Consider the following 24,910-nt stretch of genomic DNA (forward strand, 5'->3'; position numbering starts at 1 on the left):
AATCACCTCGACTATCTGTTGTCAATGTCAAATTCTACATGAAGCCTCGTTTACATTTGCGAACATGAAGTCAATGTGTTTCCAACATGACACTCTCAGTAAGACAGTTTGTATACTTGCACACTTTACATTTCAGAGAAAAAAAAAACATTTTTTGACATGATGACATCATCCGTCAAAATTATTACATCATCAGTTTTGAAAAAAAGGACAAAAAAAACAAATTCTGGACATTTCATTAGGGTGAAGTTATTACTATTATTGAGTTGTATTACATTCTCCATCAGGTTAAGATCAACGGCGTTATTAGCTCAGCTGCTTACAGACAGTAACGCAGTTACGCGTGCAAACTGCGTAATTCCAAGTGCGTCATCACACACCTACGTGACCGTCACGTTATTATGTGTGCACGAGCTTTCCGCTTCACGTACATGACACGCAGCATAGAACTTTAGAAAACATTGTTTCCTCCAAACTTCCGGGTGATCATAGACACCTTGAGGAGGAAAAGTAACTCACCCGACCGATCACTCAGTGTCACCCAATCAGGAGGCCGATTGGCTTCAACAGACTTTATACGTGCATCTCTTTGGATCTGACTCTTTTACTTTGCTGTAACTGAAATGACTCACAAATGAAGTGTTTAGCAAAAATACAAAAATACAATTATAAAATATCCCCCATCAAAGACGAACAGTTTATATCAGGCCATTTCTTATGATGAGATAAATTATCAGTCAGGATGCTGAATGACTTGATGAATATATCAAATCTGATCACAATTCAACTTTAAGTGGAGAATGTCCAGTGACGCACAACATGTACAGCTCGTGCCATCAAAGGGCTCTGCCTGTAACTAAATTGAAGGACTACTCGTGACTGGGGTCGCAAGTCATCACGTGAATGGCTGATATATAGGAGCGCATGTGAGGCTCTCTGGACAGGAGGACGCACGAGACAGAAGAAGCTTGCTGCAGGGGCTGAGCGCGCGGAGAGTTTTTTGGGATCCCGGAACAGCGTTTTTGACGCACGCACTCACGCGCTATGGACTACTGTTAAGCTCTCTGTGAAGAAGCAGTGCGCAAACAGAACAGCTGCTGTTGTTTTTTTGTTTTGAAGTTGAATACCGTCGGTTACTTCAACACAACAGTGAGTCTAACGTAGATTGCAGGTTCGGTATGATGAAGTTAGTCATTTTACCGGTTTTAATGGCATTTTTCGCCGTCGCCCAAGTTTTTTGCGAGGAAAACGACCCAAAAGAAGATGCGGACTACTGGACGAACAGCAACGAGATTCAGGTAATCTGCTGCAAGATGTTTATTTATAAATGTGCCACTTTCTTCCTTCTTGTCTCGAGGAAAAAAAATCTGAATCACTATTTGTTTGGAGGAAAGTTGCATAAAAGCTGTATATACTACTGTACATCTGTTAACCCAAATATGAGAGAGCGCGCAGCTTTTATTATTTACTTTAAGAGATGTCAATTCAGCGATGTAAAGTTTCTGTATAGAGTAGAGCAATAATGATGCAGATTATTAGAGGTGTGGGTTATCTGCACGGTTTATTTAAGATGTTTAAGATGTGGCTTGGTGTATTTTTGTCATCTACACATTATTTGCTTTCTCCATTTAGCCATCATTTTGAGAAGAATATGATTAATTAGTCCTAAAACTGGTAACATGCAGTGTCACACTTCTCCGCCTCAATTAATTAAAAGCAATTGTGTGACTGATCCGTTTCAGTTTTCCGAAACAAACAACCAGTAATAATCCTCTCTGTTCTCTGCAGATTCATTAATATTCCAAAATGAGTGACAATTTAGAGGTACAGCAAATGCTATTCCTATCAAGGAAATATGTTAAACCTGAGCCTAGTAAATGCTGTGAACAAGTTGATGTGAAAGAATTAGAATTGAAGGAAAAAGTTGAAATGTTAAGGACAACCCATCAGTAGACTTCCTCGGAGCAGCAAGCCGACTGTGAATTAGATCAACCCTTAAGTGCACAGTATAGTGGGAGCTGCAGCCCGAATGGTCTCCATCGACATGAAACGCACGTCCTGCGCTTGACATTGCAAGTTGGAAACGCGCCAAGCTGCTCCATCAGCAGCGTAGACCGTACGGGCAGGAACGAGCCCGCAATAAATCATCACTGTGTGTGTGTGTGTGGGGGGGGGGGGGGGGGGGTGCTTTCAGTAACAGTTACCATATTTAGTACAAGACCCGAGAAAAAGACCTTTCACTTACAGGAAATGTACAGTAAGACTGGTTCTACTCGCTCTCGCTTGGTGTCTCATTCATTGAGATGTGTTCTCCCTCCTCAGGACGGCTGGCTTGCCAAAGAGCCATTCAGAGAAATCCTCCAGAGGATGACAAGGAAGCCGCGGCCGCACCAGTTCATCGGCCTGATGGGGAAACGCTCCATGGGTACGACTCGCTCTCCACGCCGCGCCGTTTGTCTCTTGCTCTGTGGACCTGTTTTTGTTAACACGTTGCTCTCTCTTCTCTCCCACAGCAAATGCACAGATCACCCGCAAAAGTAAGTACGACATCACATGCAGCTCTCATTCTATTGCTCTTTTCCAAAGTCAGTGAGAAGGGGCAACTCCCTAACAACTCGTCGTCACTGTCCAGTTAAAACAAACACCCGTCTCCATATTTCATCATTTGTAGGTGTTGTAGGTTATTTGGTTCCCAAAATACTACTGTGTATCACTTTAGAAATACTGAGGTCATACGTCCCCTAAGTAGGCCTACCCCCTCACCTCCCAGACACCAAATAGTATCTAAAAAAACCCCGTAATATTTAGAAAAATTATTTTTTTTCATTCAAATGAAAATCGTAGTTCTCTCTCGAACATTCCTTTTGTTGTTGACTTAAAAGTGATCACATCTAAACATATGAAGAAAAAAATTCTGCAATCAACCGAAGAATACCCTCCATGTGTAAGTTTGTAATTATGGAATGTCATCTCCCCCACATTTCCATAAAGATTACAGTGAACATGATGCCAGGGTCCTCAGTGGGAGCTACACCAGTACACCAGTAGTGCACATTGGGCTTCAAATAAACCCAGTGAATTATTCAGAATGCTTCAAAATACAAAAATGATAAGATTACATTTAGGTTATCATGCTTTATGAGGAGGTCAAAATCAGATGAATGGGTTTCTGTACATATTTGACAGCAGTGAAAGATCAAGCATGGACTGGTGTTTTAGGGTATTTCTATTTATCCATATATATATATATATATATATATATATATATATATATATATATATATATATATATATATATATATATATATATATATATATATATATATATATATATATATATATATACCTTGATTGTTGTTGAACTCACCCCCATAAAAAGTGGAACAGGTGAATGTGGTTGCAGATGCAGAGTTCCAAAAAGCCTAAATGGTGGAGGCACAGTGGGGGAAAAGATCAAAGCCTTTCATATTTCACCCACAGTATTAAACAATTCAACATGTCTGTCAGTGGTTAAGACAGAGTGGGTTGATTGGAGGGAGAGCGCAACATTTCACAGGGTTTAATTAATTGACAACTAGCACAGATGATTGTTTTTGCATTTCCCTTTTTGAATGGTGGACCACAGTCATAGACGTGTGTGTGCGACAAAGAGGGGAGAGATGAAGAGCGCAGGAAAAAGGAATGAGGATGGGGATTTTCTCCTTCCTCTGTCAGGGTAGTTTTTTTGTCTGAATTAGTCACTCACTCTGTGACGCAACACAGTGCAGCTTGAAGTAAGCATACATCTCATTTATTCCTCTCATGACTAGAAGTCACTCATCATTAGGGAGGGGGAGGATCAATGCCCCAAGGACATCCCAGAGTTCAATTGGATTGTTTACGCTTGTGACGGATGGAGGGGACGCGGCATTTTACCCCCAATCTACCCTCTCACGCAACCGTCTTCCTCTTGTCGGCTCGAGATGTCAGCCCCGAGTGACACGGCCTATTTTATAGATGTACTCTCATCAGGCTAAGGCAAATATTGATGTGTGTAATGTCAGATATTCCCTCAGGGCTCTCGATAAATATAGCACCCCGATCCAATACCCCCCCCCCCCCCCCACACACACACACACACACACACCCTCGTGATCATATTACAGTCCATTACTGTGATTGACAGGGTTCCTCTTCAGCCTGTGATGCAGCTGTCCGTCACATTTACAACATGTCTACAGCTATCCCAACCAAAATAGCAGATTCACTATATTATCTGTAATAATGAACCAAAATAGCAGATTCACTATATTATCTGTAATAATGAACCAAAATAGCAGATTCACTATATTATCTGTAATAATGAACCAAAATAGCAGATTCACTATATTATCTGTAATAATGAACCAAAATAGCAGATTCACTATATTATCTGTAATAATGAACCAAAATAACAACTAAAGATACACAATATTACCAGTGATAATGATCAAAATATGCATAAAATATTAAGAAACACTGGAATAACTTGATCTTACGTTTTGTTTCATGACACATTTTATTGCATCACAGATAGGACATCTTTTTTTTAGTGAACATCCTTTTTAGTGAAAAACAAACAATCTTATACGGTCATCACAACTCAGCTCCCCCTGCATAAATACGAGATACATCAAGAAAAATTGCCACATTGTGTGAGTCAGCTCATTCTTACATTATAATTCCTGTATTTTTAAAAGCAGAATCTATTTTAACTTCTCTACCACGATAGCAAGCTTTTTAAAGTCACTCATTTGAGGATATTCACCGTTATCCTGATAATGAAAAATAATCAACTTAATGTGTGATCGTTGCGAATCACCACCGTGTTTTAAAAAAATTGCGATCCAAGATAGAATCCTGTATTATCCCATCCTCACAGACAGACATGAGCCAGTGTCTCGGAGCTCAGTTTGGATCTGCAGAACTAAACGCTCCTTTAGTCCACGTGATGCAAAACAGGAGACTACAAGGTCATACGGTGTATATTTCAGGGAACCCTGAGGAAGAGGTTACATTCCAGTCACATAGAATACACATGGCTGGTTTATAGACTCTAAGCATGGGGTGTTCTCTCTTCAGACCTTAAATTACCAGTCTGATGAGGAATAATCAAGTGTTGGCGGCCTCTACCTGCAGACATACAATAATATGCATAGTGTGATGACAGACACAACTAAGTACAGACTTGCTTTAATGAGTCACAAGCCAAAGAGGTTCAGAACCGTTGGATTAAACGATCAAATGTTTTTTTGTTCTTTTTTAAAGATAATGAGTCAAATTAAGGTCTTTGTATTTCCATCAGAATTATAGCCCGGCAGTGTGGAGACAGCAGCTGTGAACTAACATTGAGACCAATATGTAGGGAACTATTACATGAATGACTACAATGATGTGACATTTTACAAGCCAATGCGATTCAATATAAATAATCAGAAGCTTTCAGAGGACTGGGGTTGCACTGGAGGAACCGTTGACCTCAGTATGTTTAAAATGCTGGTTGCAGTGAACTCAATGATATAATGCTGTTCAGTTACACAGAATGGTTTTAGAGGACTGTCTCAAATCAAATCCTCTTACTTTGAAGGGCATAAAGTCAACTCTTTTGTTGGCCTGATGGGGAAAAGGAGCCAAGAAGAGCCGGGTAAGTCGTATTCAAGTGAACTCTGCTCATGTCTCGTGCCACATCTTACCTTTTAGGTAACAACAGGACCGGATGAAGCTAACGTCTTTCTCCCTCTGCAGGCTCGTATGAGTGGAGCACAATACAATCGTACGACAAGCGCCGCTAGGCGGTCACCTGTTCACCAGCCTGCACCTCCTCGAGCCTTTCCTTCTCCGTGGGAGTGGATACCCGACGCTGCTTTTGTTTTCCCTCAAACTGTGTATAGCTGTTAGTTGAATAAAATTGATTCTGTTTCCACATCGTAGTGATGTAGCGGTGCTGTACCTGTGCCAGGTTTCATTTACCCCGGCTGGAGGTCGAGGAGCTTCGTTATCAATGTTAGTGGTTTTGCTACAAAAGACTAAATGTTGTTGTGGACCATCAAAGCACGGCTATGCCCCAGGGCATGGTAAAAATTGTACCGCCAAAGTCACTGTATAGTGCCTCATTACTGTTTAATTGCAACTGATTGTTCTATAAATACAACACACCTGGAAAGGTTCCCATTTCGGCTTTTAGACGTTCTCCAGCTGGACACATGGTGTGATATGACAGGATACCTTTGTGTTATGGTTCAACAAATATTAAAATTATTTTCTTTACCGGTTCAACTTTCAGCTTGCAAGTTGTGAATTCCTTGAGTAAAACAAACCAAAAGGTTCTGGGGTTCAGAGCCTCTTTACAGGTGAAGGGCGCTCTCTGGTGGACGACCGAGGCATTACACCAGGGACGCAGTGTCAGAGGTGAATTTATTATTATAGAAAACAGACATATGGTGATGTTAGCTGGACAAGATGACAAAGAGGACTATATAATGAATGCAATGCAATACAACAGCCTGGCAACAGCTTCAGTTCCGCGTGAGCTTTTTATGCCGTAATGGTAAATGGAACATTATATGACGCACGCACGCACGCACACACACACACACGTTTGCATAGCCAGTCCTATAACAGCAGAGATGACGTCAAACAGTGTGAATAGCGTTAACAGTGTAACTGACAATGTTCACATACCCTCTACCCATGAGATACTGTGAAAAGGTCTCACACATATTTTGTAATATACTAGTCAGCAGCCCTTTTGGTGTTAGCAGCTTGAAGTAAAACCATTTGGTGTTAAACCCTAAACCACCATAGAAACATGATATTTTACATACAGGTCTAATGCAGACAGGTACACAATCCAGTGATGGTCTGCAGCTACTAAAATGAATGTATCATCATGGATAAGGTCATCGATGAGCCCACAGTATCTATGAAGTACCAGGAAAAAATAGAAAAAAAGGATACTAACTTTGAGGTGATTGAACAACCATTCATGTGTTTAAACACAATGCACATGTAGACCTCACAGATCAGTCTAACCTAACCTTATGTACTGGTCTTTGTCGGTCTTTGATGGAGCATGTCAGGACTAGCTGTAACACACCAGCAGTAATTTCCAATTCTGAGACAGAGCAGGACACAGAGCAGGAGACAGAGTATGAGACAGAGTATGAGACAGAGCAGGAGACAGAGCAGGAGACAGAGCAGGAGACAGAGTATGAGACAGAGCAGGAGACAGAGCAGGACACAGAGCAGGACACAGAGCAGGACACAGAATAGGATGTTCTAAGGCCAACATGTTGCTGACGGACCCACACAGACCAGCAGCTGCTCCAGGGAATCACTGGTCTTTATCAGCTTTATAGATGGCCAGGGTGCGGGCCGACGGGTCGCTGGCGTTGGTCCAGCCGGGCATCCAGTAATGGGAGAGCCACTCGGCCTGGCCTGGGTAGTGCTTCTCAAACACCTGTCTGAAGTAGTAGGCCTCTTTGGTGCGCGGAGGGTTGTGAGGGAACGTCTTGTGAGCCTTCTCCATCTGGTCATCGTTCACCTGAGAGACGACAGAACGCAGCTCACACACTTTGTGTGCATTGGAAAACAAGCATTTGCATCCTTTGTTCACGGTTAAATGGATAATTATCGGAGGTCTCATTAATAAAATGTTAGCGTAGTTACGGCAAAAAAGTATTCTGATTAATAAAAACTTGCATATGCCTGCCAGTACGCAATTTCCTTTCAAGAATCCCAAATAAATGTTTTTCTTTTTAGAACGGAGAGGAAGACCACGAAAAATAATGATTTGGACAAAGTCGTGGTCGAGGTGGTCCCTAACACTCGTTCCCCTCACGTGGGCCTCTAGCAGTGCATCCACCATGCAGAGTTAAGCTCTGTGTGTACTCGCGCTCTGCAGACGAGCTCAGAGTACACAAAGGCGTTCATGCGCTTTTCGTTGCATTATTCTAAGAAAAGCCAGAGGGCTTAGAAACAACATGATGTGTGGAGTGTAACGGGCCATAAACCAACCTCCACAATGAAGAGGAGGGATTGTGATTATCTGTAAACTCATATCTCATATTCATGGACTACTTCATTGCCTTTATACAAGCCCTGTAAAGAAACAAGTATTAAATGCATTATAAAGAAACAGAGGTTGGTGTAAACTATTTCATTTGGCAGCAACATATTATAATATATAAGACCTCTGGTTTCTAAATCATCTGGAAACAAACTGGCATTTTGTGTAACATCCTCAGACATCAGTGAACTCTTTGTGACAGTCACAGAAATGCATCAATGACACATTTACTTTGCTGTATTGTCCTCCAGCAGCCACACTCCTGGATTGTATTGTATGAAATGTTTGACTATGACGTCTCCTAGTGGTTGCATCAAAAGAGACACTATATTCTGTGAACAACAAGGATTCTCAGGATGTGTTGTTGTCATTATTGTTGCACAATGAACTGTAGTTGGAACATCGCTTGTTCTGCACACACACATGTATGAACAGATATTCAAAAGATCGAAATTAGAATAAAATATAAACAATAAAATAGGCGATACAATAGATCAAATACAATTTCAAAGAGGACCAATCATTAAAATGTGTGTTTTTTGTTTGAATGTTTTTGGGCTGAGGTCATTTAAACCAGTGTTAATCTCACTAACTAAAACTATGACAATGACGAGACGGCACAGACGTCATTAAACACCAACTGCGACCACATCAAACACGCAATATTGTTGACAGAAAAAACTAAATTGTAGTTTCAAATATAAAATTGACTCTTTTGATACAGTTGGCGGTTGGCGGGTTGGGTTCTGGTGGGTGAGGAGCGCAACTTTTTGCATGTTGGCCCGCTCACCACTAATGAGCACAGTCAGGAGGACTCCATCCTGTGTTTTTCATCAGATAATGATAAAATAGAATAGCATGTGAAATAAGTCTCACAAAAATGACAAAATGATTGGTTTTGTCTCAACTAGATTCACTGAAATCTTCAATATAATTTGATGACTAAAAAAGGACATTTGACACACAGTAAGACCAATTTTATATATAACTGACAAAATGAAGAGAGAACATTTTGACTAAAAGTAATAACTTCAATGTGATGACTTTAGTTAACTAAAGCGTTGCCAAATGGACTGTAAAACCTCGTAAAATAGACCTCATTCAAACTCAAGAACAAGCGGCAGTCACACAGTCATACAGGCATAGAGGATTGCCAAAAACTAAATTAAACTCAGCATGCTGTCTGCCTGCACAGCAGCAGCTCAATGTGGATATGTTGGGACTGGTTAGCTTACAGCCAATCACATCATCCAAAACAATGACAGTGACCAACTCTGTCTCTGGCAGCGGAGTAACAGCTGAGGGTCTGAGAGCTCATCCCTGGTATCACTAGCGGCCCCTGCCGCCCGGGGGCCGGTTAAGATTAGCAGCAATAAGTAGGCAATAATCGGTGTTTTGACAAAGTGTGAGTCAACCCCACAACGAGAGGTCCTTGCGCATGCAGCCATAACCGGTCACTCAAAATATTTTGCAGTGTGCTGCAGCAGAATGAGAGATTAGCCGCGGACAGACACAGAGGCGCACACTCACTCAGACGCATACACGCCGCTGACCGATCACATGATCCTCCAGACGGAGATAATAATAACTATGAGGGATAAAAATGTGACTAAAACTAAAGCATTTTCTTCTACAGACTAAGACTAAAGGCCTTTGCACATCTTCAAACCAGATTTCTTTGTGATTCATTTGCACGTCAATATATCTGGTCAATCTGTTGTTTTTGTTATGGGTACAATCACACGGAACCCAAATACTAGTCGACAAAACAAGTGACGTAATGGTTTTCTTTTCCCGGAACAAGGTACATTATTCAGACAACGAAAAGAAGCATTAACTAATCACATCAACATTGGCTCGTTGGAGATGAGCTGCACCTCGCCTGGAAAGTGGACGAGAGCAGGCGGCAGCAGCAGGGGCCGGTGAAGAAACCGCGGTTTGAGTTGGACAGTTTTCAGCCGCCTTCAAAAAATAAACAGGAAGTCAAAGAAACAGGAAGTGCAGTCAGTGAAGAGGACCCGTGGCCTCCTCGCTCTCGTGAGGTTATCGTTGACCACGTGTTCATGACGTCAGAGCAAGTCGGACACAAATCGAACCGGCATGCATTGTTCGCCGATCGCTGGTGATCGATTCTGCGCAGGACTGGCTCGTCTCCAACGAGCCTATTATTACTCCTTTCAAACTTGACAAAGGAAACACACACCAGGTGAACAAGTGGTGCAGCTGATGCAAATCCACATCGCTGCAGGTATGAATTATGAATATTCTCGTGTCGTTTATTGGTCAGGCCCACGGTGAAAGAAGACCTTAAACCTAAACTAGCTGCCAGAAAGAAGACTGATTTAAAGTGAACACTGTTGAACAGGTCTTACTGGAACACATACCATGGACTCCATGTGCTCCTGCAGCCACACGTACCAGGACTTCTTCACAGACATCATACCGTCGCTGAAGGCCTCTTTGCGCCTCCACAGGATCTCATCCGGGATCAAGTTGAGATTTTTGAAGGAGTCCCTGAGGAGATGCTTCTCCACCCCATGCTGCTTAAGACAGGAGAACGCGATATTATCACGAAGCCATGCTGGAACACGTGAGATAAACACACCGGGTACAGATGAACTGACCTTGGGAATCCTCATCTCCTCGGGCAGAGAGAGGTAGTACGAGGTCAATCTGTGGTCCAGGAACGGCACTCGGAGCTCCAGACTGAGGGATGGAAAGGGATGGAAACATTATTAATGAAGTGGAAGGATTGGACGACATTTGGGTAAACAACTGAACTAGTGGTATTGTATTAAATGGTCAACGGCTCCATTATTCTGACTTTTCACTGTTCATCATTCCTTATTTAAAACCAGTATTACCTTATTGGCTTTAATGGATTCCATTACTGCAGATATTTAAGCCAATATTAAGGTATAATTTATCACATTTTGCCTTTATTATAATGCATTTTTCATTTTGCCATTGATGAAGCTGTACAACGCTCTTATGAATGATTTACAATTTAGTGGAAAAATGAAAGATGAGATTGTAAAACCTTTCAGGTTTCAGGTTTCCTTTCCATCAAGGCTGAAAATGACATTCATCAAAAGCTGTTGCACTAATATTAATTGGTGTCTGTCCATTATGTCAGCGTGTTTCTGCTGAATTAATTGACTAATTGATTAATTCAACAAATCACAGCCAACAGTCAAAGCCAGAAAGTAAACTACAGTTTCAATGAGCTGAAACAATTCGTGGATCAGTTAGCCGAGCGACAGAAAACTGTTTTAATTCTCAATGAACAGTTTAAGTTATTTAATTCGGCAAAGATAAAATAAAAAAAAGAACAAGAGAACAAGAGACAACTCTCCCTCTGCTGGTTTGTGTGTCTTGTCTTTCAGTTGATGGAGGCTGACTTCCTCAGTGAGTGGAAGGTGTTACCCGTGTGCAGCAGTGGTGCGATCAGCACGGAGGACATCGAACAAGTAGAGCTCCTTCATCAGTCGAACACTGTCCTCTGCGGCCGCTTTGGGAGTCGGAGCCTGGAGGAGGAACTCGACTACGTCAGCATAACAAGGCCTCCGTTCAAACATGCACTCCTTTACATCGACCTGATGGCAATTCAACACGGTGTTTCCTCATTGTGATTCATGATGACTGCATGGTGAATAAATGAACATCCAGCATGACAGCCCAAATGCTTCTTCTCTGTCTCTCCACCATCGTCTCTTTATGTTAATGTGCCGGCATGTCTCAATGGAGCCATACGAAACATTAAATGTAAACATGAGATAATTATGTTGACATCCTCATCACATCCTGACAGCAATGGAGGAATCCAATGCTCTGACAAACAAAGAAAACACACCCTGTATCTTCCTGCCTTGCATCCTAGTGTCTCCCCTTAAAAACACTGACCTGGTTCGGCCGACATTATATCGTCTTCTGTCAAAAACGAACCTTCGGGATGGCCTCGTGCCCCGACAGTCTAAAGAGCACACAGGTAACGGCTACGTCCCAGAATCACTTCAGTAAAGACCATGTAGAGGTCTACATTTAGTAGAACTTCTGCCCATGGAGGTCAGCAAAGACTCGATTTTCAGCTACTGTTCAGTAACCCGGCTGCTGCTGGTCATATTTAATTAAGGCCTTCAGGGAGGTTAGTTGGTCACATGGTTCCACATTTTGTTCCTTGTCTGTTCGGTGGCTACTACTTTACTAAATTAGAGCAGTAGTAACCAAACCTTTGCTCAACTCAAACAAAATGCACAACTCGGTTTTACATCGTGGCTTCTAAAACGTTGTGACGTTTATGTTTCATGAGCTTCCTGTTTCTTCTTCTGCTGCTGGACTCTGGGAGCCCAAAAGAATAACGTCCTCACTCTCAAATTATTATTGTAATGTGGCACCTTGATCATATCGCTCCTCACTATGCAGGAATATCTTCATATTTGATATTTGAATATGCTACTATATATTGTTATTAACAAAAAGGTTTCTCTTGCAAAGCAAAAGAAGATTGAGCAGCAGTGACTTGCCTTGTGGAAGTACAGGTATCCCTGAGTCAGCTCATCAGAGCCCTCTCCAGAGAAGATCACCACACTGTCAGACTTCTCCTTGATGTACTTTGCAACCAAGTACATCCCTAGAGCAGAAGAAGGGTTTACTCACACAGATATGCCATATCAAATAGTCAAATCTGAATATAAATACCCTCAACTGAATCGGGAAGGTGTCCTAACAAAAACCAAATATTAATGATTAATAATCGCGCATATAGGAACCTTTGAAAGACAGCTACAATTATGAAGAATGATGTAAACAGCCTTGATGATTGATTATCATTGAAGCATGTGAATCGGGCTCACACTACGAACAGATGTTCTTTGGCTGTGGAGCATTTCCTGTGCCAAAAATAAATAATGGCATATAGAGCGATGCCAACTTTAACTGTTGAAATAACAAATGACCACATTCAAAAACATATGCTAACATCTATTAATTAAATGAAATGCACTTCATCTTTAAGTGTACGATGTGATCTTAGCTCCTGTTTTCCAGACTTCGATAAAGTTGCATTGCAGTCATTTATTCTGTTTTATCAATGCATCTCATGATGCATCATTGATTGTAGTGCTGGGTCGTGGCCTCTAAATGTCCCATGCGTTGCCTCCATTCACCTCTTTCGTCACTGAACTAATCTCACTGGATCGCCTGTGTTTCAGGCGAGTCAATCGGGAGGAAAAGGAATGCAGCGCTGCAGCAGAAATGTGAGGCGGCCTATCACAGATGTGGAAACAAAGCACTGAACTGCTCCACTGCTCCTCCACTACTGACAGGCTAAAGCAAATGGATTCAAATCCACTGTGAACAATGTAGAGGTCTTTTCTTAATCATAAGCGGCAACAAAGGTAGATCATGCAGATTGAATGTCACGAATTGGACCTCCTACCAGTGGTGTCTCTTATTGCACACATAAAATGTAAGAAAAACCACTCAATCGGCCAGATTATGACACTTGGTATAAACTAGAGTTGCCACCATACCAGACATTTAGTAGACAATACAAATACCAGTGAAATGCCACAATTCTCGCTACCCCATTCAATATCCCTGAAAAAAAAAAAGTATAAATAAGAGCTGTTGAAAGGTAAACAGGTCATAATTCCCGCTCTAATATCTATTTTATATTGCTGTAAAAAACATCTACTTCAAACAACTGTCTAAAGATTACAGTCGAGCACTTAACGGCAACATTATAATTTACCATTGTCTGCTGTTTATTTTTACTGAACAGAGCGTGAACACATCACCATGAAACTTAATGCATCTCCATTAATGTTAGCCGTTAGCTCTGCTCTGTGTGCTAACAGCTAACCTTAGCTAGCTCTCTAGCTCTCCTGCCGATCTCAACACAGATCTGTTGTTCCCAATGTGTATATATATCTATAGATATAGATATAAAACACTCACCAACAGAGGCGCGTACGGTGGTGATGTCATAGGTCTCCAGGTGATAGATGACTTCCTCGACAGTTTGGATGCCTTCTTCTGCAGTGAAGTTCACCTCGTGGTGTTCGCAGCCAATGTGAGCTGCAACCTGACGAGTAAAAACACAACAAACGTCACATTTGTTGTGTTCTTTTTTACAAGGACTTTGCTGTTAAACAATTCAATGATAATTAAAATAGCTTTACTAACTATTAGTAATGCTATAAAATCTGTTATGTTTACAGTTTATTGTCACACACATAATATTTCATATTCTATATAAAGTATTTGTAAAGGACTTTCAAATCATTTGTGAACCTTTAGGAAATCGTTTGTAAACAGGACATCCTGATAGATGAACAGATATTTGTAACACTTTGTTAATGATAAATAATTCTATAACCATTTTTGGATGGCTATTATGAAGTTGCAACTGATGAATATAAGACGTTTTGAAATAGTTAAAGGTGCTCCATTGCCTCCACATGGCTGTCAACATGGCCTCGTGCTAAAAGAAAGCTGAAAGGAGCTGCCATCGTGGTCAGTGATGTGACCACACAAACACTCCTTTCAGAAGCACCAACCTTACGAGCAGCTAAGATGTCTGGGCTGTCCTCTGACCCGATGGAGAAGGTCTGGATGGGATACTGCAGCTTCTCCTCCTTGGCCAGCTTCACCAGCGTAGCAGCAACCAAACTGGAGTCCAGACCACCTAGAGAGGAGACCACATGAGTGAGGATCATCAACACAAGCTTACCAAGGAATAATGAAATTCAGGCTACGCTGATGACAACGTAACAACTACTGACCATGTGACTGGGCTGCATGAGGTGCAGTAAACTTCTATTTTAAGCAAATCACATATGTGGACCGAACTGATACCAACAAGTATGTTGCATGTTGAAAATATGCTGACAGAACTGCTCTGTATTTTCTATTATCTCACCAATACTGTTCATATGCCAGCCGCCTGCTGGTCATGAGGACGGGTGCCGTGCACTGTGCGCTCATGTGGTTGGTTTACAAATGAAAGGGCTTTGAAGCGTTCTCTTTTTAAGAATCTTATTCATGTGAAAGATAATGTCAAAGGTTGTGACATACAGTACATTTGGATTATTGAATTTGTGCTCATACAAAGACAGTTTACTGAATTGATGAATGACTTTTAAATAGATCACTTTTTACAATTATTGAGCAAACAAAATCGGTATCAGCGTCGGCCAAATTGTTGTTTTAAACATCGGTGTCGTGAATCCCTACTCATTTCCAGTATTTGTCTAAACCTTCTCGACAGCGCTGATCTTTCAGGGAACGGAGACGAACAAAGTCCCACATAGAATAAAACGATCATATCCTCTGTGTCACACCATCACACCAGGCTAGTTTTTGGTACAGGAGGAATTAGGATGTGAGGAGACAGTGTGTTGTTTTAATGAAGGCTTACGTTCATATAAAATATGTTATGTCATTTTCCATATTTTAAATTACCTGACAGAAGACAGCCAATTCTCCTTTGAGCCATGAGACGTTTCCTCACGGCGTTCTCAAACAGGGCTCGGATGTTGCTTTTCACCGTTTCCTCATCAAAACCTGCAGAGACATCAGAGAGATGAAACTCATCACAATTGTTTGCCAAATGAGTAGATATACAGGAGTCAACAATGAACGATTTCATACTTGTAGGCAGTCTCTCCACAGTGTCGTAGACGGCATGGGCGGGCTCTTTTGTGCAGCAGTGAAACTGATCCATCTGAACGGACTCAACTTTTCCGTTCTGCTTCAAATCAAAGGCTTCGAAGTGCCCAGGGAGCAGGGCCACGATGTTGGCAGGGGAAGCTGTTGAATGGGTGATGTCCGTGAGTCCTGTGATCAGAATAACAACAAGTTGAGCAACGCTAAAAAATGCTGTAAAACGAGTACGAGAGACCCAGATTCACAGGGTGTAATGAACTATCCCGTTACCTTTGGCTTCGGAGCAGACTGCAAGAAATCCATCGTCCGTGAGGAATTTGAACAAAGGCCGGACGCCATACGTGTCTCTCCCCAGAAAGACTTTTCTGTTGGCAGTGTCCAGCAGAATAAAAGCAAAGACACCATCCAGCAGAGAAGACATCTTCTGGATGCCGAAGCGGTGATACAGATGGAGCAAAATCTCACCGTCCACTTTAGTCTGGTGGTCAAAGTCAAACTGCTTACTCAGCTGAAAGAAAATGGAAGAAAATACCAGACGGGGTTATTTTAGACGCTTTATTAGAACTGCGTTTCCACCAGGTAAAAATGTATGCCCAATGTCATTGATTCCACTTTGTTCCCAGTAGGGGAAAAAGAGAATCTAAAATATCCAATATCCAATATCGCTATATTATGATTTGTGATATTGTATCAATTCTCAAAAACACTGTCGATTTTTTAGTTATTAGTTTTCATGCAAAGATTAACTCACTCCACGCTTTATGCAATCTGTAAAGATGTGTGCCTTCAGTATGCCTTCTCAAAGTAGAGCTATGATGTCGGGTGTTACAAGGCCTGTGATAAATGCAAATGCAGATCCAACGGTTCTGATTGCATAAAAAAGTAAACATATTCTTACTCAGACATTATGCATATGCGGTGTGTTCTTTATACTACGAAAAAAACGGAATATATTGCCTTGCTTACAGTACCGCAATATAGTGACTCGTAAGCCCTGAGTCATGATTCATATCGTATCGCCAGCGTCTGAACTTGCTTTTGAGATTTCAATGTTTCAAGTGTTCTGTAGAGTCTAACCAATGAGTCCGCAGGGGAAACATATTGACCAATATTATCTTATTACAGATATATCAGTGTCACATGATCAGTGTTTCCGTTTTGTTCATCAGATGAGTGACAAGTCTATTTTACATTATAAAATGTCACTCTTTATATTTCAAACTTTAAAGATGTTGTTTATGTAAACAATATCCATAACATCTAGAGTGATAATGTCAGCATCAGTCACAAAACCTGGTTTAGTAATATGACAACTGGTTGGTTGTTAAACAGAACTAAGGCACTGTGCATGTCCTCTCAAAGGTCCAATGGGATCTACTGGCAGAAAAGGAATATGATATTAATAAGAATGTGTTCTTCAGTGTATAACCACCTGAAGCTAAGAATCTGTGTTTTTGTCAGCTAAGAATGAGGAGTTTATATCTACAGAGGGAGAGGTTTCTACAGTAGCCCAGAACAGACAAACCAAACACCAACTCTGGATAGATCATTAGCATTTCCCCGTGGGCCACCGTAGTTCTCCTACACGCTTGGCCCGCGGGAGAAGTTTCAGTTGGTTGTAATCTGCAGCCTCACCACCAGATGCCACTATATCCTCCTACACACTGGACCTTAAGATATTCAGAACAGAGCTCCTCAACCCTCCGCTAACGTCGATAGTATCACAGAGACGCGAGCGTGTCTTACCGTGTGATGGTTATAAATCTCTCCATTATAGCAGAGCCACAAGAAAGGGAACTTCTTGATGCGTAGGGGCTGCATACCATACAGCTGGTCCACAATAGCCAGCCGGTGGAAGCCAAAACAGCAGTTGGTGAAGCCATTGACGTTCTCAAAGCGGAAGGCATCGGGGCCCCTGTGAGCGATCTTCATGGCACTGGTGCACTGGACCGACAGACACTCATCACTGCCAAACAAAGCCCAGATTCCACACATTTCACAGCTGTGGAAAAGGGACAGAAACAAAGACAGACAGACACAGTGTTGATTTGTGAGCAGTTTAGAACTATACAATAAAACACTAATAACCTGAAAGGTTAAATACCGTGGCATACAAACTAAATGTAGTCCAGTACCAAGATTAATTGTTTTTTTTTATCATTTGTGGAAAACTAATACAATGTTTCCAAAGTTTTAGATTTCTGAGAAATGTTAAAAATGAAAAATATCCAATTGTAAGGATTGGCTAAAAACAGCTGAAAACCAAAGTTAAATATGAAGATGTATTCAGTCCATAGAATCTAACGTCAATGAGCTATTGTGAGTGATCAGCCGCAGGAGGGGTCAATGCAACACAACGTGGTCAGAAGTTTGGTTGTTTCTTGTATTGTCTGCAATAATCCAGTCAGCACTTGTGTTGAATAACAGGATCGAATTGCGCATAGAAAGAAAAACTGTACCAGCCGCCCCCTACGTCACACGGATCTACAGATCAGTGGAGCTGTGTGCAGTCCCTTCCTGCTTCAAACACTCCATCATCCCGGCCCCCAACAAACCCTCCATCACAGATCAAATGACTCCAGGTCTGTCACCATGACGTTTGTAGTCATAAAATACTTTGAGAGATTGGAGTTAACCCATCTGCAGGACTTTAAAAGACCACCTGGAACCCCTGCCGTTTCATACCGTGTTAACAGGTCAGTGGGTGATGCCATTAACACGGGTCTGCACACATCCTGCAATACCTGGACTCTGCAGGGACATATGCAAGGATGCTTGTGGACTGCCTTTCAGCGCCATCATTCCAGATATGCTCTGCTCCAAACTCACCCAGCTCACTGTCCAAGCCGCCACCTGTCAGTGGATCACAAACTTCCAGCACCTGGACCATCTGTTCAACTTTTTCAAGTTTGCACAACTGGCCCTCTGGTGTGGTCAGAACAACCTGCAGCTGAGCGCTCTAAAAACAGTGGAGATGACAGTGGGCTTCAGGGGAGCTCCACTACGCTGGCCCCAAAACATCATAATGAACAGGTTTCTGGGATCTGAAGTGGACTTTCGACAAAGACACCTTGAGTAAAAAAAGGCCCAGCAGAGTAAGTACTTCCTGCTCCAGCTCAGGAAGCTCAATCCAGTTCTGCACTGCAATAATCCAGTCTGTTCTCTGCACATCCATCACTGTGTGGTTCGGATCAGCCACCAAACAGGACAAAGAGTCAGGGACTTCAGAGAAAATCATTGGTGCCCGCCTGCCCTCCATCCAGGACTTATACATCTCCGGAAAACCATTTTTTCACTTCTTGTGCACATAACAATCCTGTCTGTTATTGAACTTTATCTGTCCAGCTTTGTTGTCCCTAGCTTTCATTTCTATGCCTGTAAGTACATCAACTTGCTTGTATGTGCACGTCTACTTGGCAAATAAGGTGATTCTGATTACCATATGTTCTAAAATAACACCAAGCTCCTTTCAAAATCCTACCTATTAAAACTTTGAACAAGTGACAACGTGCCTCCTGTATCGTGCTACGATGTCCATGAACTAAGATGCTGCCTGGTGGCTGACGAATACGCCGACCCATTCAGAATGGGCGAGTAGTTATTCGCCATGGGTGCGTGTACTTTTAATTGAAAGTGGTGAGAAGAGTACTTTTAAAAACTCCGTTCGAGTGAAAGTCACTATTTCATTCTAACGTTAACGCACGAGACAGATGTACAACACGAACGAACAAAGACTTGCGAAGCCGCTGGACTGACCTTGTTCTTCAAGACGCTGTCCGTAGCACTGCCGGCTAAAACAGTAGCGTCTCTTGGATGTACAGTTACTGATGCAACCGCACTGACTCCCTTTGGTCAATGCAAATCATGTTTAACCGGAATCAGTGTGTCTTCAAAATAAGAGCGTACAGCCACGTTGTAGCAGTGAGGGAAAAGCAAAACATTCTGCCACAAATTTTGATGCTTTTAATGGTTTTATGTGAAGCACTTTGAATTACCTTGTTGTTGAAATGTGCTATACAAATCAACTTGCCTTGCCTTGCCTTACAGCAGTTAGTAGTTTCTAGTTTGGGCATATTTTTCTGCTGTAGATAGTTTACGTACGAGCAGTGGTGAGATTATGTAAAAACGTGTCAGTCATATGACTACATACTGTATGCAGTCCATATACTAAAAATATATATGTTCAATTGTTTTTATTGAAGAGGCCTGCTTTACTTAGCTCATTCACATTTAATTGTCTTCCAAATAGCTCGTAATTCTTCGGTGAATGATTTATTTTGAAGGCTATATCCACAGACGAGCGGGATATTACTGTGATGTTGCTAGTCGACGATGCAGCCTCTTCTCCTGTCAGTTCGATGTAATGTTGCATCACTTACAGATCGTGGTGAAGTATGGATACAAATACTCCCTTAAATATGCAAATGAGGCACACCTTATCAAAAGTGTTTGCAAACATTTCCAGAACAGCAATCTGAACATGTTTCATTTTGTTGTTTGGTTAGCTGGCACACACTGCTGAGTCAGCCTATTGCTGCTACACAGGTGGAGAGCTTGTTGAGTTTAATTTTGTTTTTGGCAAGATTCTATGAAACGTCTCATACAACAACTTTGAGCAGATTGCCTGCATACATCAGCGCTTGTTTGTTTTTACTTTAAATGAAGTGTATTTTACGATGCCTTAATGTCCATTCTTATCGACAGAGGTTAGCCAATTGTGCGTATTCATTCAATCACACAATACAGCAGTGGTCGTTGCAGACACACCTTTCTAGTTCATCATGTTTCGATTGTCCATCCTCTCTGTCTGCAGGAGCAATCTGTATTATCATGAACAATTGAGTTGTTCCAACAATGAACTTACACATATTACCAAACTAATTTAATTATTTACAAATTCATGTTTCTGTTATTTCTTCCAAGTGACAGCTTCATAATTGACTTGTTTTGTCCAACTACAGTTTAAAACCTTTAAAGCTCTCATGTAACCGTCCCTTTGGTCAACGTCTTGTGTAAACGGTGTGTCAAGTTTAGGTCATCCAAGTGTCGGAGCTGAAAGTAATGCGCTCTATATGTCATTAAAGGCAGCAGTCGAGGTGTCAGTCCAGGTCAGTTTGTTCTGCGCAGAAAGATGTTTACCATGAGTCATGAGAGAGGGGTGCCTCTCTTTCTGGGGACTTCGGTATGGAGAAAAATACAGTGGCCAAGTTGACGAAGGAAAAATGGGTCGTGTCTGGAGGAATGAGTGACAGAATGTTGTGTTGATTAGAAACTTGAGATGCTTGCGGGTGCACCGAAACATTATTGTAAATCTTGGACTAATCGCCACTCAGAATTTTGGGTGAACCAGGTGTCGCCCCCCTCACCAGTCCATACGTCTATGCGCAGACTATAGAGAGGAGGGCACCTAGGACAGGTCAGCCATGTTGACAGATGGAACATTTGAAACCATGGTGTGTGTGTTGATCAAACATAAGTTGAGTGACTCTTTTTGCTGTTGGCAGTGATGTACATCTTATTCTGTAAAGTCTACCAGGATCCTCAACTGTGGGACTGAAATCAGTGAGAAGTCTGACTGTACAGCCAGTCAGACTTCTAGGCCTATGATAGATTATTAAACTGATAAGAAGCACAATACAGCCAAATCGTTGAATCTACATTATTGCAGGAAATATTGATATTGAACACCAGTGAATTGTTTCTACTGAAGCATGTTGACTATGTGACAGCAGGTGGGTCCGGTCGGGAAGCAGCCTCTCGCAGAAGAAGCTCTTCATAAAGCCTGCACGCTGCTGAGGAACAGTTTCATGGCGACGTGTTTTAGTTGCGCTTTTTGTAGTCCTTCTTCGTTGTAGTTTATCCATGGCAGACCTTGGTCAGTCTGCATCTTGAGGCTTAGAGTGTGTATTACCTTTAGTTACCACTAGAGAGCATCATAACTCTGATGTCCGTCAGCTGACAGAGAAATGAGCCGCCAGAGCATTTTAGTCCATTGAAAAGTGGAATCAAACTAGAACATCTTTTTCCCATTGTGGTGTTGAAATGAGGAAGTCAGTAACATTTTAGATCAAATGTAATGTAAAAATAATGTGTAGCATCAATGGTTTTGTTTTCAAAACAACAGATCTAAATGTCTTTATGTGATGGACCTTAATTAACTGGTTCAGATCCTTATAGAAATGAACACAATAACCTTTTTCTGATATTTTTCACAAATATCACTTTGAGAGATTGGAGTTAACCCATCTGCAGGACTTTAAAAGACCACCTGGAACCCCTGCCGTTTCATACCGTGTTAACAGGTCAGTGGGTGATGCCATTAACACGGGTCTGCACACATCCTGCAATACCTGGACTCTGCAGGGACATATGCAAGGATGCTTGTGGACTGCCTTTCAGCGCCATCATTCCAGATATGCTCTGCTCCAAACTCACCCAGCTCACTGTCCAAGCCGCCACCTGTCAGTGGATCACAAACTTCCAGCACCTGGACCATCTGTTCAACTTTTTCAAGTTTGCACAACTGGCCCTCTGGTGTGGTCAGAACAACCTGCAGCTGAGCGCTCTAAAAACAGTGGAGATGACAGTGGGCTTCAGGGGAGCTCCACTACGCTGGCCCCAAAACATCATAATGAACAGGTTTCTGGGATCTGAAGTGGACTTTCGACAAAGACACCTTGAGTAAAAAAAGGCCCAGCAGAGTAAGTACTTCCTGCTCCAGCTCAGGAAGCTCAATCCAGTTCTGCACTGCAATAATCCAGTCTGTTCTCTGCACATCCATCACTGTGTGGTTCGGATCAGCCACCAAACAGGACAAAGAGTCAGGGACTTCAGAGAAAATCATTGGTGCCCGCCTGCCCTCCATCCAGGACTTATACATCTCCGGAAAACCATTTTTTCACTTCTTGTGCACATAACAATCCTGTCTGTTATTGAACTTTATCTGTCCAGCTTTGTTGTCCCTAGCTTTCATTTCTATGCCTGTAAGTACATCAACTTGCTTGTATGTGCACGTCTACTTGGCAAATAAGGTGATTCTGATTACCATATGTTCTAAAATAACACCAAGCTCCTTTCAAAATCCTACCTATTAAAACTTTGAACAAGTGACAACGTGCCTCCTGTATCGTGCTACGATGTCCATGAACTAAGATGCTGCCTGGTGGCTGACGAATACGCCGACCCATTCAGAATGGGCGAGTAGTTATTCGCCATGGGTGCGTGTACTTTTAATTGAAAGTGGTGAGAAGAGTACTTTTAAAAACTCCGTTCGAGTGAAAGTCACTATTTCATTCTAACGTTAACGCACGAGACAGATGTACAACACGAACGAACAAAGACTTGCGAAGCCGCTGGACTGACCTTGTTCTTCAAGACGCTGTCCGTAGCACTGCCGGCTAAAACAGTAGCGTCTCTTGGATGTACAGTTACTGATGCAACCGCACTGACTCCCTTTGGTCAATGCAAATCATGTTTAACCGGAATCAGTGTGTCTTCAAAATAAGAGCGTACAGCCACGTTGTAGCAGTGAGGGAAAAGCAAAACATTCTGCCACAAATTTTGATGCTTTTAATGGTTTTATGTGAAGCACTTTGAATTACCTTGTTGTTGAAATGTGCTATACAAATCAACTTGCCTTGCCTTGCCTTACAGCAGTTAGTAGTTTCTAGTTTGGGCATATTTTTCTGCTGTAGATAGTTTACGTACGAGCAGTGGTGAGATTATGTAAAAACGTGTCAGTCATATGACTACATACTGTATGCAGTCCATATACTAAAAATATATATGTTCAATTGTTTTTATTGAAGAGGCCTGCTTTACTTAGCTCATTCACATTTAATTGTCTTCCAAATAGCTCGTAATTCTTCGGTGAATGATTTATTTTGAAGGCTATATCCACAGACGAGCGGGATATTACTGTGATGTTGCTAGTCGACGATGCAGCCTCTTCTCCTGTCAGTTCGATGTAATGTTGCATCACTTACAGATCGTGGTGAAGTATGGATACAAATACTCCCTTAAATATGCAAATGAGGCACACCTTATCAAAAGTGTTTGCAAACATTTCCAGAACAGCAATCTGAACATGTTTCATTTTGTTGTTTGGTTAGCTGGCACACACTGCTGAGTCAGCCTATTGCTGCTACACAGGTGGAGAGCTTGTTGAGTTTAATTTTGTTTTTGGCAAGATTCTATGAAACGTCTCATACAACAACTTTGAGCAGATTGCCTGCATACATCAGCGCTTGTTTGTTTTTACTTTAAATGAAGTGTATTTTACGATGCCTTAATGTCCATTCTTATCGACAGAGGTTAGCCAATTGTGCGTATTCATTCAATCACACAATACAGCAGTGGTCGTTGCAGACACACCTTTCTAGTTCATCATGTTTCGATTGTCCATCCTCTCTGTCTGCAGGAGCAATCTGTATTATCATGAACAATTGAGTTGTTCCAACAATGAACTTACACATATTACCAAACTAATTTAATTATTTACAAATTCATGTTTCTGTTATTTCTTCCAAGTGACAGCTTCATAATTGACTTGTTTTGTCCAACTACAGTTTAAAACCTTTAAAGCTCTCATGTAACCGTCCCTTTGGTCAACGTCTTGTGTAAACGGTGTGTCAAGTTTAGGTCATCCAAGTGTCGGAGCTGAAAGTAATGCGCTCTATATGTCATTAAAGGCAGCAGTCGAGGTGTCAGTCCAGGTCAGTTTGTTCTGCGCAGAAAGATGTTTACCATGAGTCATGAGAGAGGGGTGCCTCTCTTTCTGGGGACTTCGGTATGGAGAAAAATACAGTGGCCAAGTTGACGAAGGAAAAATGGGTCGTGTCTGGAGGAATGAGTGACAGAATGTTGTGTTGATTAGAAACTTGAGATGCTTGCGGGTGCACCGAAACATTATTGTAAATCTTGGACAAATCGCCACTCAGAATTTTGGGTGAACCAGGTGTCGCCCCCCTCACCAGTCCATACGTCTATGCGCAGACTATAGAGAGGAGGGCACCTAGGACAGGTCAGCCATGTTGACAGATGGAACATTTGAAACCATGGTGTGTGTGTTGATCAAACATAAGTTGAGTGACTCTTTTTGCTGTTGGCAGTGATGTACATCTTATTCTGTAAAGTCTACCAGGATCCTCAACTGTG

The 24,910-nt window shown here is 41.8% G+C and overlaps 2 protein-coding genes across 2 annotated transcripts; one reads left to right on the forward strand and one right to left on the reverse strand.

Moving 5' to 3' along the window:
• Window positions 1-969: 969 nt before the first annotated feature.
• On the forward strand, window positions 970-5,904 carry tac1 (tachykinin precursor 1). The gene is made up of 5 exons (XM_079287480.1): window positions 970-1,298; window positions 2,323-2,425; window positions 2,514-2,537; window positions 5,606-5,662; window positions 5,764-5,904. The coding sequence occupies exons 1-5, from the start codon at window positions 1,179-1,181 to the stop codon at window positions 5,808-5,810; spliced, it is 351 nt and encodes a 116-aa protein (XP_079143606.1). The 5' UTR covers window positions 970-1,178; the 3' UTR covers window positions 5,811-5,904.
• A 1,437-nt stretch (window positions 5,905-7,341) lies between these two features.
• asns (asparagine synthetase) lies at window positions 7,342-19,581 on the reverse strand. Its single transcript, XM_079287479.1, has 12 exons — window positions 19,511-19,581; window positions 17,501-17,756; window positions 16,025-16,262; window positions 15,740-15,925; window positions 15,551-15,652; window positions 14,647-14,774; window positions 14,045-14,171; window positions 12,610-12,716; window positions 11,513-11,613; window positions 10,711-10,792; window positions 10,471-10,626; window positions 7,342-7,561 (listed from the first exon to the last, which is right to left on the reverse strand). The coding sequence occupies exons 2-12, from the start codon at window positions 17,747-17,749 to the stop codon at window positions 7,352-7,354; spliced, it is 1,686 nt and encodes a 561-aa protein (XP_079143605.1). The 5' UTR covers window positions 17,750-17,756; window positions 19,511-19,581; the 3' UTR covers window positions 7,342-7,351.
• Between the last annotated feature and the right edge of the window lie 5,329 nt (window positions 19,582-24,910).

Source organism: Melanostigma gelatinosum, assembly GCF_949748355.1.
Source record: "Melanostigma gelatinosum genome assembly, chromosome: 17".
NCBI classification, from domain to species: domain Eukaryota; kingdom Metazoa; phylum Chordata; class Actinopteri; order Perciformes; family Zoarcidae; genus Melanostigma; species Melanostigma gelatinosum.